We start from the raw sequence: 21033 nt of genomic DNA, 5'->3' as shown, positions 1-21033 counted from the left end.
TCTCTCTCTCTGTGACTATCATAAAAAAAAAAAAAAAAGAATCGTAAGAATTTTAAGGCAGGAAAATGATTGGGATTGAACAAGAACGCTTAGAAAGTGAATGGAGTTAAGGACAGATGAGAGGGAAGAGCTCTGAAAACAAACATCTAGAGATGAGCAGAGGGAGAGCCAGGAAAGCAAATTGAGGTGAAGCCATCAGAAAAAAAAAAAAAAAAAGTTAAATTCTCAGAGGTCACAAGACCATGGAAGCCAACAGAATATCCAACACTGTTGAGAGGTCATGTCAGATGAGCACCAGGAAGTGTGCACTGGATTTGGAAATATGAAGGTTTTTAAGAACATAAGCTAGATTGGAGTGTGTTGTTAGTGAAATAGAATATAAGGAAATAAGGATGAGTTCAGCATTTTTAAGTTAGCCTCACTACATTTCACTAAAAGGAGGAAAGGAAAATGAAGTTTTTTTTTTTTTTTTAAAGATGAGATATTTGAGAGTAGTGGAAGCGTATTATTTTTTTGCCTTTTGGTAATATCTGAACCCTTTCATTTTTAAGGAATTCCTAAAATGCCTTAAATTATGAATTATGGAATTATGAATCTCTGTGGGAGGCAGAGGCTTCCTTCATTGTACAAGGTGAAAATGCCAGACACTTACTTTGTCAGCAACCCTAACAGGTAGGATGTGGGTATATGAAACAGGCTTCCCCAATCAGACACGCTGCCTCAGATGGGAAATTGGGAGCTTGGATGAAGTTGGAATCAGGAGAAACATTTTCTGGTGCAGCAGTGGTTGTGGTAAGCCTGTTTGTGGGGGCAATACTGCCTACAGTGCTGAAGTCAGATTCCAGGATGGTGATACCACCTGCAGTGTCCTGCTAAAATCAGGTTTGTCGGCTTCCCCTAATGACAACTAACAAACCATTTGCATAACACATATGCTGATGGAGATGATCAGGAGGAGACATTGATGATGCTGAAAAGAAGGTAACTGCAAGAAGAAATGTGTAGAATGTGACAGGGAAAGGATGCAAAGAATGTCGATATCCAGGTGAAACAGTTACATATATAGGCAGATACTGAACAAGGACCTGAATACTCACCATATGCTAAGCTATTGTAAATAAGAAAGATAATCCCTTTCCTCTAAATGTTAGTAGTTCCTCAGGAATTAATATGTATGTGAATCACCTGGGAATGTTGTAGATTCTGACTTAGTACAAGTGGGATGAGGTCTGAAATTCTGCATTTCTTTTCTTTTTCTATTTAAAGATTTTATTTATTTGAGAGAGAGCATGAACAGGTAGGAGGGGCAGAAGGATAGGGAGAAGCAGGCTCCCCGCTGAGCGGCAGGGGTGGGGGTGGCGACGCTCCATCCCAGGATGCTGGGATCATGACCTGAGCCTAAGGTAGACACTCAACTGACTGAGCCACTGAAATTCTGCATTTCTAATAAACTCCCAGGTGATGCTGATAGATATTACTCTACTGATCCTAGGATATTTCGAATAGTAAAGATTTAGAGGATATTAGTGATAAAAATGAAACTTTGGAGTCTGTGTGGCTGGGAGAATGGCTAGCCATAGAAATATCAAGGAGTTTGGGGAGAGAACAGATAAACTTGGTATCTGCAAATACTTTTGTAAGAGAGATTGGGATTTGAGCACTTGATATTTAGACTTACCAGCCTGTGAAGACATGAACACTGAAGTTTGGTTAGTAAATGAGAAAAGTAGTCTGTAGGTAGAAACTTTACTCCCTTTAAAGGCATAAATCAAGCCAGAAGGAGCCAAAGCTGTTACTGTAGTGTTTCCAACAATCTTAGGAGAGGGGAAAGATTAAAAACTAAGGACTAATAGATTAACACCAAAACTGGATAAAATCTAGTATTTTTTAAATGTCAGACTTCACGATTTTAGGATTTAATTTCACGGCATTACAGCAACTTCCAAAGAAAAGGACAATAAAAGAAATAAAATTATACATGTGTTTGTCTCAAAGGAACTTGTAAGTGAAACCCAGTTGCTAGGTCACCTAACAAACAAGCAAAATGCCGATCTCCCCCTCTCAGTACCAAAAAATCAGAAACATTTTAGAAAGAGGGACAGGAAAATGAGTCACCGATAAAACTGTGTTCTGAATTTACAACTCTAAGGATAAACATATGATGTAGTTTGTTTATAGAAGTTTCTGTAATGAATTCACAAGTAGATGCTTTCCGTCAAAACTGCCATATTCAGTATAATATGCAGCAGTGAGGAGAATGGTTTTGACAGATTATCAATATTGTAGTCTTATCAAAAGCAATGTGCTAGAATGCATTTGTCTAAAATGGCATTGCCTCCTAATAGGATTTTGTTAAATGACAACGTCAGGGCTTTTACAGGTCCAAACTTAGATGTGGGCTCAGAAAAGTTACTTGATAAAAGCCTTGACAGATAAGACCACTGAATTTTGTTCTGCTGACATTATGACCAGGTAATGGGCACTGGACAAATTAAGATAAACCCTTTTTAAAGGCATATAGTCAATGGGGAACATTTTGCCTGTATCACTGACTTTATCTGAATTCTTCCAGTTGACTGGAGCATGCCCAGGTCCTTATAGAATAATGGCCACTGTTCAAGTTGTAAATTTACCAAGATTAGTGAGTATTGTGTTCTTTTTTTTTTTTTTTTTTTTTTTAGTATTGTGTTTATATAGAAAACAGTTCCTATCTTGGGTAAAGTTACATGGATAATATGGCTATTATGATAATAAAAACTGCAAATTACTTCTTTGATGACAGAATGAAGGATTTTGGTATGATATGAATGAGCTCAATTGGTTCAATATTCTACTTTGGCTTAATTCTATGCCCGGGCTGGTCTGCCCCATAGACCAGCAGGCTCATGAACAGAAGTAACTTCCTCAGAAGGCTACCAGTCAGATTCAGGGGCACAGAGAAGTCCTGCTATCCAAAAATTAAACTCCCCATTCATTGCTGTGTTTACGGTCTTCCTTTTACTTAAGACTTAGAACCTCGAGAATCTCTTTTCTGTAACCAAGTAATATAGACAAGTGAAAAGTTCTATGAGAGGACAAGGATGGACCAGCTATTTTGCTATAGCAGATCAAGAAAGACATGATAGAAGTGAACTATTCTTGATTAGGTCTTGAGAGCTAGTAAAGGTAAGGTGGTGGAAAAGTGTGCCAGGCACTCTACTTTTGTATCCTACCTCTTACATGGGGTACAGGTAGCAGAAGGGTAAAGGTGGGAAACTTTCAGTACGGAGGACAAGGTCAGAAAGAGGTCTGTAAAACAGATTTAAGATTTCTGGTTCACCAGGCAATAGTCAAGACCTGCTTGCAGTTCAAGTACTAGATTCAATAGGCACTTACTGGGTACTTTAAGTGGTAGACACGGCCAGTGATTTTTAGCATTACCAAAATTTATAATCAAAACATTGAAGTAGTTTTGTCACAAAGATTTCAATATTGGACTATTCTTTCCATTTTGAGAAAAAAAGAAACATTCCTCCACTATTTCTAAATTCACTGTCCACTTTTTTTTTTTTAAAACCTGGCATCCATTTCTATTTATGATTACATTTAAACAATTTGGAAATGGAAAATGTGATGACTATTTTATGAGAAAAGGAAAACTGCATATAAGGCTAATTTAAAAAAAATGAGGTATTATGCAATGCTAGTTTTTAGAATTCCATCATAAATATACAGTTGACCACTGTTAAGGACTGAATATATATTCTCCCCAAATTAGTATGTTGAAACCCTAACCACCAATATGAGGGTATTTGGAGGTGGGATTTTGGGGAAGCAATTCAGTTTAGATGAGATTATGAAGATGAACCTCCCCATGATGTGCTTAGTGTCCTTAGAAGATGAAGAGACTAAAGCTCTCTGCCATATGAGGACACAGCAAGAAGGCAGTCATCTGCAAGCCACAAAGAGCATCCTCAACAATAACTGAATTTATCCTCAGATTCTTTTGGACTTCCCAGCATCTACAACTGTGAGAAATAAAGATCTGTTTAACCCACCCAGCCTACAGAATTTTGTTATAGCAGCCCGAGCTAAGACAACCACCAATTAATAGAAAAGTACCCTTTTATTGAGAGGTAAGACAAGTGTATTTACAATATTCAATTGTTAGGTCATATACTCTGACTGTGAGACTTTTTGAAGCAGCAATATTTCAGGAATTACAATTTATAAGGGGAAATGAAAAACATTGCAAGTATGTTTCTGTTACAGAAAATACATTTGAACAACGCCAGGTACACTTAAGGCTAAGTAGTATTAGACCTTTTCTTCCATCTTTATAGCAATAATCAAAGTACATTTTTGTCACAAAGAGAGAAGGCTAATTTTGGAAAGGAAGAAACAATATAATGTACAGTGCTTTCTGTCAGAAGACTAATATGTTTAAAAATAGAGCCTCATCAGTGGTTCTGAGTAAGAAATATACAATGCTGCCAAGCAGTCCCCAACTCACATTTGAAATTAACTTGTGGACTCTTTGAAAACTGCTCCAGCCTCTCAATCTTACTAAGGACTGGGAGATTATCAAATCCTTCACACCAACTTCTAATAATACTTCTGAAGTAAGATTTTGAAAAAGAGATCTGTTACAGTGCAAAGAACATTTTGATAGAAATTCATGTCTACAAAGGAGTTAAATAATACAGATGTTCCTTACATTAGCAGATATTGTTCTTGTTCTAAAAAGATAGAATTATCTAGCCACTGAAAATAATATGGATCAGTCAAAAATATGTATAAGAGTCCTACAGGGCAACTTGTATAAGTCGATCCCCAAAATATGTATATATTTGACACTCTCCAAATGAGGATATTACTTTTTTGAAGAACATTAGACACAACACTAGGTCTCTTATTATTCCATGAACTATTGAGGTAGGAGTCTCATTTTGTCAATATCATCTAGTTTCACAGATTATGTCATAAGTCAAATGCCAGTACCAAAAGACAGTAATCCACAAGACTGAACCATTAAACTATATACCAAGTCTTTCCTTCTTTAGACAAGCAAGGATGGGAGTTTTCTGTGCATCGAGATTTAACTAAAATAACATAAGCTGTGATATATTTTGTAGACATGTTTGTAAATAAAAATCACAAATTTCAGTTATGATTTTGTGCATTAAAAAGCTTTGCAACTGTTAAAAAAGTAAAAGTGCAATCATTAGTGGTAAAACAAATAGTACTATGGCTGTTGAAATGTGTTCTTAGATCTACCAGAAAAGCTGCCAGGTCGGAAAACTACTAATGAAAAAATGGCCACTGTCAGTCAAGCATCAATGGTAGAAAAAAACAACACATTTTTTTAGTGTCATATTTTTAAGAAACTATAGCCCATTTAATTATAATAAACTAACTTTAGCATGTGAAATTCAGATATTTTCTCCATGAATTCAAGATGAAGAGTGATCTTATGAAGCATTCAACATGCATATTGATTTTTGTTAGGAAAAAGCTAAAAATAAAGGGAAACTCCACTTTACATGAAAAGCTCTTACCAAATATAAGTTTAACCTTTTAACATATTACATCTTAAAGTAAACATTATCAATAGTTATTTAATTTATGAAAAGTAAAATGATAACATCACTACTAAAATAAAAACAATAAAACAAAAAAGAAAGAAAAACTACACCATGACAGAAAAATCCATTTGGTTTGCATCGTTTGGTATCTTAAAGAAAAGACTATCCAATGAAACAAGGCACGTAACAGACTACTTCATGGTTTTTGTTAGATGCTTACATGTAACGAAGGATACAGATAATTAGGTCAGACTCTCAGGAAGTAGAAGTAGTTCCGGAGTGTTTAGTTATAAAGAATGACCTCTGCGTATTCTGACAGTGAATATCTAGTTCAGATTTTCATCTGGCTTTAAAATATTAAGAATCAGAAGAACCACAAATGTTTTATTTTTACCATACATTTACAAAAAAAAAAAAAAGTGATTCATACATCAAAACTGGGTTTTCCTTGGTTTTAATACATTAAAATGACATAATCCAATCTAACTCATGCATCACTTTCAGAGACACAGCGCAACTGGAAATACTTTTACCATTCCAGTGGATATTTCTAAAAAGCAAATGCCTACAGTGCTCCCGCACCTCCAATATAAGAAGAAAAGAAACAGGCAGCAGAGTTCTCCAAGGATGGCTGTTTCACACATTGTGGATAAACAATAAAAATTGCCTTCAAGAGTTTCAATAAGTATTGTAACATAGATTCACCTCCTTTAGTTTGCTTGCTGACTTCTTAGATCACTTGATTAGAAGCCTGATCTCATTGCCTCTTTATTAACTGCTATTGGTACTTTGTAGACTATACGTTTTAAACTTCTGTAAAGAACATTACAAGCTATTTCATGTAATTTAATTTTGTGCTGAATATTCTTCAAAGTATTTTATAAATAATACAATATTTTAAATGAGTCTTCAATTCATTCGTTGTTATACCATATTGTTGCTTTCTCCAACTTTATCTACAAACTGCAAGAAGAAAAAACAGATAATTAAAAGAAAACCCACAGCATTATAAAAACATATCAACATTTTAAATGTTGATTAAAAAACCCAGCTTTATAAGATTTGTGGAAATTTAAGGCATGACTGACAATGGTTATTAATCCAGTACTACTCACTACCATCTCCTGACACATAAATGTGTATTAAAAAATTTTCTTTTCTAAGGTAGTTTTTGCATGACATGTTATGCATATGACTTTAAGGGTACAACACGAGAAATACAACACAATGAACAAAAAAATTGGATAAAATGAAATTAACACTGCTAGCTTAAAAAAAATTAAAAAATGAAAAGCTGAGATGTCAGCCATTCATGCATTAATGAACCCAATAAGGCATTTCAACTGACCATTACTGAGGATCTCTTCTGGGCCTATGTAGTCTTTGAACAAACAGATTTAACTCCATTAAGTTCAATAATTAACAACAGCTATTGACTAAAAATACTTTAAATGTGTAATCTGGGCTTCAGACTGCAAGTGGTAATGACATTAAAAATAGATGTAATGAGGCAAGCATAAATTTATAGCTCCTGAATATAAATTTTAACACACATTAATTTAAGTGGTTATTTACTTTGGCTACTCCACCCCAAATGTAAAGCAACTGGGCCTTCTTCAGCATTCCAGATGGTGATGCGAATATTGAAACAAAATAATTAGTGGAGATATTAAAAGTTATGTAACCCAAGTGGTCATAACACTATCAATATCTAGCAATCGCTTAACCCTTCCTTTCATTTCACTATTCACATTTTTACTGAACCATGAAGTAATAATAAAAGGAAACATAATTTACAGCATAGAGTGTCTATATATGCAAATACTGAAGAATCCTTAAATTAAGGACGTGAATAATGACTATAACTGTATAACGAAGTTTCGGTGAATCCAAAAGCCATTAAGTAAAAACAAAATTGACTATACAGTATGAGTTTGGAGATTAATGCAAATGAAATCAGGACATACCCCCTATAAGCCCACATTCCAACATTTTATCTTCTTATAAATAGATGATTGGCACATGAAACTAAGAGTTGCTTTGAAAGTACTATGGAGGGACACCTAGGTGGTGGCTCAGTAGGTTAAGTGGCTGCCTTTGGCTCAGGTCGTGATCCCAGGGTCCTGGGATTGAGCCCCACATCAGATTCCCTGCTCCATGGGGAGCCTGCTTCTCCCTGCCTCTGCCTCCTTCTCTCTTCTTTCTCTGTCTCTCATGAATAAATAAAAAAATCTTAAAAAAAAAGAAAAAAGAAAAAAAGAAAGTACCATGGATTCATTAGGATTTTAAGGTAAATATAAGTGGAGAGAAAGCACAACAATCTCTCTCCAAAGGTAACTTCAAATATCTAGGTTGTTACCTAGGCTGTATTTTTTTTTTTTTTTTTAAGATTTTATTTGAGAGAGAGAGAGAGAATGAGTGGGGCAGGGAGGGGAAGAAGGAGAGGGAGAAGCAGGCTCCCCGTTGAGCAGGGAGCCCACCATGAGGCTCCATCCTAGGACCTTGGGAAATGCAAAAGCTGAAAGCAGATGTTTAACTGGCTTGAGCCACCCAAGTGCCCCTAGGCTGTAAAATTCTGACTCTAAAATCGACTTGAGGTTGGAAATGAGATTTTGTCTTACAGCAAAACCTATTCATTCTTCAGTGGGTAAGCCATCCTTTAGCTGATAATCTAGTAAATGCTATGGATTCTCTCTCTAGAAACACTCTAGAAACATCTACAAACATCTGTAAACAACTTTAGAAAGTTGATGGCCCAATTTGGAGGAAGAGATTTAATGAGATCTTTCAAACTGTAGAGAGCTGGGAACAGAATTTTATCATCTGACTTCCAGTATAATAGTGCTTGATTTAATTGTCTTAATGCACGCTATTTGGTGACACAGTCTAAGAAAGAAAATATTTATTAGAAATAATGATGTCCTTTTTACATAATAGCTTCTAAAATTAGAAATCATGTAAAAGTTAATTGAAAAATGTCTTGAACTAAAAAAAAAGGTAGCATAGCATACCAACCTGAATTACATTTAAAGTAAAAAAACCGATAGTATTAAAAATGGATGTAGGGAAATCAATTTCAGGTTTTTTTATGGTTAGCAATGATGATTTTCTCTGGTATTCATGGTAACCATGATCTATGGTGACGTGACAATTTATATCATAATAAAAAAACTTATTATTAATTAGGTATCAATTACTTGTATTTCTAGGAGTAGAAAGCATCAAAGAATATTATTCTTGATATTGATGGTTTAAAAATTTTATTTCTAATACATGATAACTTACTGATCTAATTCCAGGTAAATTCAAGAGGGATCCAAGGACTGGCACTCTTCTAATAAAGCCAATGACCACAGGAAAGAAGCCCCTGGAAGAAGGAAAAAGGTTCTCAGAACTTAAAGATTCTTTATTATCAAAATCAACAGCTAACCAAGAAAAAAGAAAGGATCCAGTTAAAATTTTAAATGTCTTAGAGACTTCACATTTCAAATGTTACCTTTAGTGGTAATGTTTCTTACCTCTCCCTGAATTTGATCTCTTTCTTAATTATACTCCTATAGTATTTTGCTTATACACCTATCACGCATTACTACTATATCCTGCTGGTATCTTTTTGTCTCTTTCCCATATCAGAAGTGAGAGATTCTCTAAAGTATATTTGATACTAATTCATTCTCCCATGAATAAAATGGCGTTTGGCAGATAGAAGACAAAGGATATACATTTCTTGAATAAATAATTAAACCAACCTTATTTAAAGGTATTTTCTCACATAGACTACTGTTTATTCACTTGGCAACTAGCATTTGTAAATGTTAACTGATCAAAATCTACCATAGTGTATTCAGTATTAAATATGTACTAAACGAATTGTCACCAAGTGGCAATAATTATGCAGTATCAGGTGCGATGTATTAAAATGCTGTATGCATATATGTATGTATCATTGTTTAGCTGATAAAAATAGCAAAGTGCCTTAACAGAAAGACAGTGCCTTGAAACCCCAATAAAACGAATTTTATTGCGTTGAAATTATAAGATAATATATATTCTATTGGCAAATATCTAGGTTTTATAAACATTTTTGTAGCTGACTGAATTATCTAGTAAGACTCAATAAAAGATTCAATGTAAACAAAAATCCATTTGAGAAAATTATGGTCTTTGTACCCATGCCAATGCAAATATCTGGGTTTTTGTAATAATTATTTGACATACTGGTTTATTAAAGGAGAAAAAGTAAAAGAAAATAATTGCCTTACCTGAACAAGAGAAAAAATCCATAAATTTCAAAGATCATGCCTATCAAAGGCCAACCAATAAGGACTACAAATACTCCACCCAGGAAAAATCCTGTAGCTTTCATTTTATGTTTTTGGAAGAAGAATCTGAATGTTCTTTCTAAACCAATGACAAAAGCCAAACCAGCCACAAATAAAACCTAGAAGAGAAAGAAAAAGGGAGGTAGAAAAAGTAGTTAACCATACTGCATAACTCTGAAAAGCAAGGTCAAAGCTTAATATAAAAAGCAGCACATCTGGCTCTTAGTGTGGGCAACTGGCTTGTGGAACTGAGGATGCACGCCAAGAGGTAGAATCAAGGAGTGGGTTAAGCATGTGAAAGTTGAAGTTGGATTCCACTCTTCTCAGTCCTCTTCTTTTTTGATTAAATGGAGAAAAAGAACCAAAGAAAGATCAAATGTTATCAATGGGCATGTACATATGCAATGGTTCTCCCAGGCAAGCTAAATGGAGACGGCTTTAGTTATGCAGATGAGTGTTTGGGCAAAAGAGGAAGGCTGGTCATAAAAATATGCCACCTGGAGGTACTCCTGGTTCTGCACACTTCACCACAGGCTACAGGAGTGCCTATGGATGGGAAAAATACTGACATGGCTAAGCTGATAGGAGAAACTATGTAAAGCCAGGAAAAGGATTCTAGTCTTACTAATCCCAGAATATCTGGTGGCAGCAGAAATAAAAATAAAGTTGTATATTCTCAAATATACATATATTTTGTATGTTTTCAGAGAGTGAGCAAGAAATGGTGATCTCTTAAAAGCTTATTTTCCCCCAGGTTTTATTCCTAATACTTGCCTTTTTTTGTAACTACCTTGAATGAAAATTTTAACCAAGTACTGACTGAGCCTAATGGTTAAGGTTCATAGGCTCAAATAGCAGTGCTCCTTATATTATTAATTAAAATATAAATTTGATTAGTTATCCTTTATATATTCTAATTTCCAATTAAAAGCCCTATGGTAATTGGTAATATACACTTCAAAGATATTTAATATTATTAACTTTGTTGTCTTCTTAAAAAGGTTATGATTTATCTCTAGAACTCTTGTACAATCTTCACAATGGACAACAAAGCACATTCCAAATACACAACACACACACCTTTCTTGGCAAGTCGGCTGTTAATATACAGATATATTAAAAGGTTTAAATGGGTTTTAAAGATCTGTTTGTTTTATACTACTGAACCAAATGTTTCAAGTCATATGTTTTAAGTCAAACATATTAAGAAATTTGGGGGCTACCAAGTCACCTATTTTGAACTCCTATCTAGAGGCAGCCTGGATTTAATCCATTGATATTACATAACCAACACTCAACAGAGTAGTCATTCAAAAATCTCTAAATGCTTACCTTTTGTTTAAATAGTTTTCTTTTTTAAAATTTTACTTATTTGACAGAGAGAGAGAGAGTGCACAAGCAGGGGGATCAGCAGGCAGAGGGAGAAGCAGGCTCCCCGCTGGGCAGGGAGCCTGGATGAATGTGGGGCTTGATCCCAGGACCCTGGTATCATGACCTAAGAAGAAGGAGGATGCTTAACTGACTGAGCCACCCAGGAGCCTTATTTCTGATGTAAAGAGAAGGTAATACCTGAGTAACAGTGAATTACTTCCCTCAAATTTAATAGCAGGCAATTATTCATTTTAATTAGTTTCCTTATGGATTTACTTAAAATATCTATTGAAAAACTCACATTTCCAATGGCCAGTAGTGCTTTGTCAAAAAAGAGAATCATTCCAAAGAACAGGAAAAACACTCCAAATCCTGTTAATCCCATTCCAATTTCTGCAATATAAGTTATATAGTTAAGGGTAGAGAAAAACAAAAGTTACATTAAGATCCCCGTAAACTAAGTAAGACAATTTTTCAGTTTTTCTTTTGGTTGATATAAGAAAATAGGTCCTCCACATTGCAGGTTAACTTTATGACATTCATTAAGCTCTATAATAAATTAACATCAGCAAACAACTCCAAAATTTAAAATATAAATGGACATTTCTATCCTTGTATGAAAGATAGCACTTCTCATAAACAAACACAGGAAAGATAATCAGGATTCTAAACCTTTGATTATATATTTTTTCCCTCCCAAGAACTCCATTGGCATCAGACCTAAGTATAAGGGTTTTCTTTTACTATTTATGTCCTTTCATATTCAATGACTATTATTTATATGCACAATATCTACAGTTACTCCTTTCCCTTCTTAAATTAATTCCTTCTTTAACTCAGTGGTAATGCTACCGTAGGTCGGCACAATATACTCTACTCCATGATATACTGCTTCTCACAATGGCAATATTTTGAGAATCACATTAGTGTCTCCTCATAAGTTAATTTTCAGGAGGTTAGGCATTACTTTTAACTTCTTGATGGTATGGATTTATCTTCTATAAATTATCTAAACCATGAACCCATTAATGCATTTAGTGTATTAAGTCCTAAAATCCGCTCTCCAAAAGTTTCAAAGAACAGTTCTACTGAATATTAATATTCTAAGGTTTTACTCTTTTCATTCAAATACAAAAAATTGTTGATCAACTCCTAGATGCCAGAATCTCTTCTACGTACTGAGTGTACGGTGGTAAAAAAAAGTGTAAGCACTGATGTTTATGTTCATCCTTAATATAAAACACTAGTAATTTTATTACCTTTACATTCTGTTGGTCTTATCTTTTTAGCCTGAGGATTCTTAACTTTCTAAGATTACAGTTGTCCTTTTCTGTTAATCCTAAAAGCATAAGCCACAAAGTCACCCCCTTGGTCATTTTAGTTTTGCTCTCAGGAAATACTTACCAATCGTTATTTTACCTAGACACAGACTATCCGCATGAAATAATGAAACAGCAGAAACCATATTTTTGGAAACCCTATTTTAAATACACTATTAATGATTTCTGGTCTGTTACTTAACTTTTTGGCATTGGCTCCAGAAAGCCAAAATCTAGGTCATAGCTACTCAAAAAATTTTTAAGCCCTGGAAAATGTTCTGATGAGTTGAAAACTTCTATCATATACCTTTCTCTACATCCCCCACCTCCTCAATTTATAGTTAACTACTGCTTTCTATTCCAACTACCTTTTTTTCCCCCAAAGTTAGTCTAAAAGAATTCAGGTACTGGTTTATAAATATACTGATGAGTTTATTCCACAAACACAAAATCCTATGAAAATGGCTAATGCTTTCATGCTTAAATCCCTTAAGACAATTGATCAAATAACTGTTTAGCTGTCAGATATAATTTCCTAGAGGAAAATATGGACAAAGGAACAATTAAAATTCCATCTTTTAACAATTTAGTAGTTAGGATTTAGTCACTGGCAGTTGAGTTATTTGAATATGACTAATTTCTACCTTTTCATAAATCATCCTAATGATTACATATAAATCTTTTTTTTTTTCCCCAAGATTTTATTTATTTACTTTATTTTATTTTATTTTATTTTATTTATTTATGATAGTCACAGAGAGAGAGAGAGAGAGAGGCAGAGACACAGGCAGAGGGAGAAGCAGGCTCCATGCACCGGGAGCCTGATGTGGGATTCGATCCCAGGTCTCCAGGATCGTGCCCTGGGCCAAAGGCAGGCGCCAAACCACTGCGCCACCCAGGGATCCCCTTATTTATTTACTTTAGAAGGAGTGGGAGGGGGGCAGAGGGAGAGGCAAAGAATTGCAAACAGGTTCTGCACTGAGCGGGGAGCCCAACTCAGGGCTGATCTCATGACCCTGAGATCATGACCTGAGCCAAAATCAAGAGTCAGATGCTTAACCAACTGAGCCACCCAGGCACCTCCAACATTTTGAGATGTTTGTTCATCAAAAGTAAATTATATTGAAGTATACCTACTATGTACTGTTAATTTGCCATGAATTATCCATTATGAGGTACTTTACAAGCCTTATGTAATTTAATCCTCCTGACACTATTGCAAGGTAGGTGTGACTACAACATTTTAGAGATGGAGCAACTTGAGGTTTAGAGAAATGACTCTGTCTAGAATCACACTTCTGGTTAAGTATTTGAACTCAGACCCTGTGCTTAACTATTACATCACACTGTTTCCCACAGAATTTTTTTTCAGGTTAACTATATTTAATTAAATAAAACTCAAGGGCACTAGAGCATACGGAACTTCTAGGGGAATCATCTTTGGGTGACTCAAGTTTAACAGGATTGGTTTGTCATCTAACAACTAAGTAGGAATTAGTAGAAGTATTAAAAATCAACTGCAGTGAAAAGAGACAATATCTGGATATGGTTTCCCATCCACTGCAATGTTTATACAAATATGTTATAATTCCTTTAACAAAACTGTGAGGTGAAAATGGTACCAGCCCTATGTTTCATGGACTCAGAGTTTCATAACTTATCCTTGCTCATAGAATCAAATGTATATGTGTGTGTGTGTGTGTGTGTGTGTGTGTGTGTGTAGCAGGGGGTAGTAAGGTAGGCTGTTGGGCAGGAAAAGTGGTGGTTGTGTGGAGTCAGACTAGAATTCAAACTCAGTTTTGGACTCCACAGCTTACAACTGTAGCATGGGCACCAAAATATTGGTACTATTTCACCCAGTGTAGCCCAGGAGGAGATATTTGCCTATTACATATTTGCCAGAACTGGTACTGGCATGATGTTGCCAAGTATTTCCCGGCTTAAACGGACCAAAAGTTTCTAACTGGCCTCACTGTGCCCTTCCTCACATCCTGAATTCCCATCTTCCCGGTGCCTACACATTCATAAGCCCCCTGGTTAATAAAACCCTACACAGAGCTGCCTATTCACCACCAGAATCATACTTAGTAAAATAAATTTATCTTTCGCTGTGCAACTATCAAAACTGCATTCCTCTTGCCTATATATGTGGGTTTTTTCTTTAAAGAATAATCAGATAAAAGCAATTTAATAAAATTTGTCTGAAATAAAAAAACACGAAAATTTTATAAGGAAAGATGCTTAATCTAACAGCAATCACTGTTAGCATTTTTATATCTTATTTGAAATTTTTTTGAAGATTTATTTATTTATTTATTTATGATAGGCATAGAGAGAGAGTGAGAGAGGCAGAGACACAGGAGGAGGGAGAAGCAGGCTCCATGCCGGGAGCCCGATGTGGGACTCCATCCCGGAACTCCAGGATCGCGCCCTGGGCCAAAGGCAGGCGCTAAACCACTGAGCCACCCAGGGATCCCTTATTTGAAAATTTTAATATTAGCTTTCTCTTTCCTTCTATGCCTTTTAAAAAATAGAAAATTTCATAGTAAGGAACTCAACTGAATATCAACCAAATCGAACAACTCAACTGAAGATCATGGGAGAATTTCAGGCAATGTGACATAATGAAGTAAAGATCTAGAGGCAGCATGGGAACTACCCTACTCTGTCCCTCTGAATAAATCTTGTGTTTTTATGGAGAGGGATGGGGAGAGTGCTATTATAGAACCCCTTAAAACAATCATGAATTGCTTTTTATTCTGTTCGGTGCTCAGTCACCTTCTCCCAGAATCAGAATACCAGAATAATCTTTGCAAATCACTTGAATGATGGCCAATTTCTGCAGTTAAACTAATCGTTTTGTGTTCCAATCCATTGTCCTACCTAAAACATTTGGCAAATAATAAAGAATATAATTTCGTCTTCTTCATCAATTTAATGAAGGAGAATGCTCTGTAATTTGCCCATATTTCAACCCAATCCCTTTGTTCTGGATTGTGGAAGAATGTAAATCAGATGCTTGTCTCTATAAGAAGTCTTCAATAGAAGAGAATCTCTTTGCAAAGCATAAATAAAAAGTTCGTATTTTTAATCTATGTAATAATCAGACTCAGATAGAAAGGAAAAATAATATTTTACAGTTAGAAAAGCTGTGCAGAGACTAAGTGCTTTCTCTAATTAGCAGAATTAGAAATAAGTTCTAGCAATTTGGGTATACAATTCTTATTTTCTTGGACAATTTAAAGTTTGGGTTTCAGTCAAGAGGAACAAAACACTATCACAAAGACAATGGACTCAATATACTACACAATCCCTCAAAAAAAATCAATGCATAACTTTATAGGATAAATATCTACTGTTGCTATCTATCCTTGCCATAAAAAAACACACTATTCTAAGACAAATCTCAAAGTTTGTATCTAGTTTTCTTCGATGCTGGAAGGGTACAGTGAACACAAAGGTTTCTGAGCCAGCAGACCTGGGATAAAGCCTTTTTCTGTCACTTTCCTTACGACCATACGTTGAATTTCTTTTGAGTCTCTTTTAATTTATAAAAGAGATATATTTCTCCCTGCCTTATAAGACTCTTATAAAAATTCAGTTTAATGATTTATATGAAAGCACTTGGTAAAATCAAAAGAAATGTCTTTATATGATTGCTAGTTTCTATTATAACAGTAAAAAAAAAAGGACTTTATGTATCTTCTTTTTTTTATTTTATTTATGATAGTCATACAAAGAGAGAGAGAGAAAGAGAGAGAGAGGCAGAGACATAGGCAGAGGGAGAAGCAGGCTCCATGCACCGGGAGCCCGACGTGGGATTCGATCCCGGGTCTCCAGGACCGCGCCCTGGGCCAAAGGCAGGCGCCAAACCGCTGCGCCACCCAGGGATCCCGACTTTATGTATCTTCTGATCACAACAGGTGAGGCCAACAAACAAAATGGGTACCATTCCTCGGTCAGTGCAGGTGGCTCTAAGGTGCAGACCTATCCAACCACAGAATGAGGAGCCTGATTGGGGAGGTAGTGTGTGTGTGTATATATATATATATATATATATATATATATATATATAAACCTTAGAGGCTTTCTCAAGTTCAAGTCATCCATGACTTCAATCCAAACCTTAAGACTCCACTTTAATAGACTGTTTAGTTCTTAAAATCTTGAAAATCAAAGCTAAGCAGAATAAAAAATGAAGACCGTGGCAGATAAAGTGAGACGAAAAAAAACTATCACGACCATTAAAAGATAGGACCCACACGGTTGGGCAGATATGTAAATACGAAAATGATAAAAGCTGACAATAGGGTAGAAAAGTAGGAATGTTACAATGAAATAAAAGGAAACAGCAATGCTAACCTTAGACGTAAGATACGCCTAGGGAACTCTATCTCAGGCACAAAGAGATGCTAAAATAATGAAAAGCCGCAGAGCACAATACACAACATGAAGGAAAGCAATCGTTTCACTGATTATTACTACTGTGGAAAGGTGAGGCGTAGAAAAGTGAAGTCGTTTCAAGGAATTTTTGGGAAGTTGTTTCCAGAGGTGGTAAAAGGCAAAATATTCAAAATGTTTAAGTGTAAGCATATTAAAACACACACACACACACACACACACACAAACCCAACACCTAAAATAGATGACATTTAAAATACCATCTCCCAAACAAGCGGCCAGTGACTTGTAGAGGACCCCAAGTCTGTGATGCGCACAAACGTCCCCAGAGTGAGCCCCGGGCACCGCGCACCGCGCACCCAACTTTCTCTCGCGGCCATCTGCGGGAACAAAGCGCCCATCTCCCCGGCAGCGAGAGCGGCGAGACCCCGGGGCAGGACCGACACTCAGCGAAGGCTTTCCCCCCTCCCCCCAGCCAGGCCAGCCACCGCCAATCCAGCTCCCGCCCCCTCCAGGCAGCCCTCCAGGTCCCGCGTCCCCAGCTCAGTCCAGCAGGCCGCCGCCCCCGACGCCGAGCTTCATTCATTGACCCGGACCGAGGGGCGGGTGGGCGGCCGAGACGGGCTCGAGCAACGGCTGTGCGAGGCTCCAGGCGGGGACCCCGGGGCGAGCGCTTACTCTGGGTGTCTGTTAAGGAGATCATGGCTGCAGCAGGGAGGGCAGCGGCCACAGCACCGCGGGGCGTCCAGGGCGTGAAGCAAAGTCGGGAGGAAAGAAGCCGGGAAACAGCCCCGGGGAGAGCCGCCACGTCTTCCGGAAACACGCAGCCACCCCCCACCCGCGCTTCAAGGCTGCTTCCCATTGGCTAAGCCCGCCCCCGACACAGACCAATCACCGCTGGCCTTGTTCGGTGACGCGCCTAGTGGCCACACCCCTTCACCAATTAGAGAAGGCTGTCCCTTGCAATTGGTGGAGGGCACCTCGCCGGAAGGGCGGATGCTCGCGGCTGGAGAAAGAGGAAAGCCTGGTGGCGGGAAGTTTTCATTGCGGAGCGGCTGGAGACTGTAGGTAGTGGTCCTGAGGGGCCGGCGCTCTGAGGTCGGAGAGCGGGGCGGCCGCGCTGGCGGCGTGGGTTCCTTTAGCCGTCTGGGGAGGGGTTTTGGGGTAAATCTGCTCTGAAAGGGCTCTTTTTCCCTCCCTTTTCCGTCCTGAGGGTGAGCCGGGCTATCGCGGATCACTTCCGCAGGGGGGAAACGGGCGTGCATCCTCGCCCATCTCCGTGGAGCGAGGGCCTCCGGGGGCCCGTTGGGCTGCCTACCCCATCCTCTTCCACGTGGGAAGCTGGGTTTCCAGTCTGCGCATTGGCGGCCACCTTCGGAGACGCATCAGCATAGTGGGGGGCGTTCTTAGACTGCTGTTGTTTCCTGAACGCAGGTGGTGGGCAGACGGGGGCGTGCGGTCGGAAGTCCAGAAAGAGCAGGAGGAAAACCAGTGAACCACTCAAGTAGCAACTTGAAAGTAGCAGTTTACTGTGCACGCACCGAAGAGACGACTGTGAAACCAGGAGCCCAAAAAGGGAATGAGGCTCTGGGCGTATATTGTTACCAAGCGACTTAATACAGTTAAGAAGTCAGTGACTGTTTCTTCTTCACAGTGATTAGAGGATTAACTTTTTCTTAAGTGATAGGGAATTGGTTAGTGGGATTACCTCATATAAACCTTGGGAAACAGTTTTAAGTTTTGCTTACGATTTCTGGAGGCATAGACAGGAAATTATCTAGGTCAAGTTAGTTTCACCAGATAAGCTGTATTGAGCTTTGACTAAACCGGTTTTGTCTGCTCGGAATTTTCAAGGCTGTTCTCCTTTTTTTCAATTTTTTTTTTTTTTTTTTTTTTAAAACAGTTCTTCCCTTTTTGGTTGTTCTGATCAACCAGTATAGTATTTTCAGTTTCCACTGTTGATGTACTCAGGCTGAAGAATCACATTTTTGCTGTTGCCATTAGTTGAGTCATCAGGCTCAGGCTGGCCATTAGTTGAGTCATCAGGCTCAGGCTGTTCATCATCTTCATCATTTATGTGGTTATTATTGATTCTATCCAGTTGTCTGATCCTGATGGATACCGTTTGGCCTGTGAGTGGCTGCTGACAGACCTTCAAAACCCTTGAGAGTGTGCAGCATATTAGAGAGGTAAATATGATCTAAGGAGGACAATAGCCAAAGATTGAAAAATTCCCAGAGGAGATTCCCGTGTGCCAACATTTAACCAACCAAATAAATTAACTGGGTTTCAGTTTTTTAAAAGGTATTTACATAGGCATAAGACAATGTATTAACAATTACATCTTCACGATGACTTGGGACTGGGTGAAGGTGAGGATGTTTTATTTTAAGAGGCAGTGCTGGGCAGCCCCAGTGGCTCAGCAGTTTAGCGCTGCCTTCAGCCCAGGGTGTGATCCTGGGGACCTGGGATGGAGTCCCATGTCAGGCTCCCTGCAGGGAGCCTGCTTCTCCCTCTGCCTGTGTCTCTGCCTCTCTCTCTGTGTCTCTCATGAATAAATAAATACAATCTTTAAAAAAAAAAATAAAGAGGCAGTGCTACAGGTGAACTTCCACCTAAATTCGGCCTCTCTATGCTGTGAGCTGTCAGATATTTAGTGAGACATATTTCAATGAAAACAAAAGAAGGAAGATAATAGTTCAAGAAAATTCTAAGTGCAGTGTCTTGAGTTTGGAGAGAAGCCAGTTGAGAAAATTTCTAGATGTTGGATTCAAATTATCTTCAGATGGAGTGAGGGCAAGAGTAACAATCTGATAGATTTTTCCTGGTTTGCAGTTTGGATGTCTCTGGTTATCTTGCTGGGTGACCACATAGCAACAGGCACATTGTTCTTACATGAGCTCTTGGTGGTTTCCCTGAAGTTTGTATCCAGTTGTCTGGCTTTAGTTTGCATGACTTTAGGAAAAGGGCAGTTTTATTTTCATAGTGATTCCAAATCAGAAGACAAAATTGTAAATGTTAGTTTGGAGAGTTCTAGCCAGATATTGGAGGAAACTAGAAGTATTCAGGATCCAGTCCAGTGTATAAGTAGAAAATAAAACTTTAAAGAAATTAACAGCAGTAGGATCTGATGTCCACAAAGATGTGTTACTGAAACCTAGTTTTTCTCTATAATCATCCCATTTCTATCAAGATAACTACAGTTATCTATCAAGTTTCTATCAAGACTAATTTGTTTGCAAATTGAGTCCAGTTTCAATAAATTTGGACTGATTATTTATAGAAGTGCAGCAAAAATAGTGATCATACAGGCTCTTTTAAATCCACTCTGCTAGAACTTTTCATAAAGAATCAAAAAATAAAAATCTTAGATTGAACTTTTCAAGGCTCTTTGGGCTAAGCAACCAAGCTAAGGACTTGTCTAATCATGCCCTATCACAAGGAGATCAGATCGAGCTTATGTAAATACATATACTGTCATGAAAAATAAGATTATTTAATTAATAAGAGTTCTTAAATTCTGGCGAAATCAGGTAGGGAGAAAAAAAATGTTTCAACCTTTGATTACAAAAGTAGGTTTTTATGAATCAGTTTCCCACTAAACTTTCAGAAATTCTTGCCCCATTCAGTCTGATGACCTTAAAGTTAGCAGAAACCTGTACTTGTCAGTCTTTTCCATTAATCTCTTTGGAGATGAAGCACTTTGTTTGTAGGAACAGTTTTGCAAAAACTTAACTCCATTTCAGTCTTAGCTAGACCACACATAAAATTCTTTTCTTGATTCCTTTTCCATAAGCCTTCTACAACTTTTTATATCCATCTAGTTTTTATTTCATCATTTTCCTTTCCCATTCTGGAATAATCATTTTACTTTTGGGCAAAATTCCTTTCCTTCTTCCCTTACCAAAACAACAACAAAAGCCCATATTCTTCATATCTTTCCTTGTCCAAAAAACATGTTCTGTTTTAACTACTTTTCATACACTTTCTTCATCCTTATTATTTCTAGTATCTTTAATTACATATATTAATTAGAATTCTTAACTCATAATATTT

The 21033-nt window shown here is 37.3% G+C and overlaps 2 protein-coding genes across 8 annotated transcripts in view; one reads left to right on the top strand and one right to left on the bottom strand.

Moving 5' to 3' along the window:
* Positions 1-4086: 4086 nt before the first annotated feature.
* On the bottom strand, positions 4087-17824 carry GOLT1B (golgi transport 1B). Its single transcript, XM_038577014.1, has 5 exons — positions 17656-17824; positions 11559-11650; positions 9827-10005; positions 8850-8931; positions 4087-6527 (listed from the first exon to the last, which is right to left on the bottom strand). Exons 1-5 carry the CDS (start codon positions 17678-17680, stop codon positions 6489-6491), a joined length of 417 nt encoding a protein of 138 aa, XP_038432942.1. The 5' UTR covers positions 17681-17824; the 3' UTR covers positions 4087-6488.
* Positions 17825-17911: 87 nt separating this feature from the next.
* RECQL (RecQ like helicase) overlaps positions 17912-21033 on the top strand; it is a 46211-nt gene continuing 43089 nt past the window's right edge. Inside the window, exons 1-3 of one of the 7 annotated variants that reach the window (XM_038577011.1) lie at positions 17920-18041; positions 18412-18598; positions 19079-19166. The gene's annotated coding sequence lies outside the window, so the exon portion shown is untranslated. Of the gene's footprint in view, positions 18046-18411; positions 18607-19078; positions 19167-21033 lie in introns of all 7 variants that reach the window. The other 6 variants (XM_038577009.1, XM_038577010.1, XM_038577007.1 and 3 more) reach the window with 6 other exon arrangements.

Source organism: Canis lupus, chromosome 27 (genome assembly GCF_011100685.1).
Source record: "Canis lupus familiaris isolate Mischka breed German Shepherd chromosome 27, alternate assembly UU_Cfam_GSD_1.0, whole genome shotgun sequence".
Taxonomy (NCBI): domain Eukaryota; kingdom Metazoa; phylum Chordata; class Mammalia; order Carnivora; family Canidae; genus Canis; species Canis lupus.
This window is presented reverse-complemented; position numbering and strand designations above follow the sequence as displayed.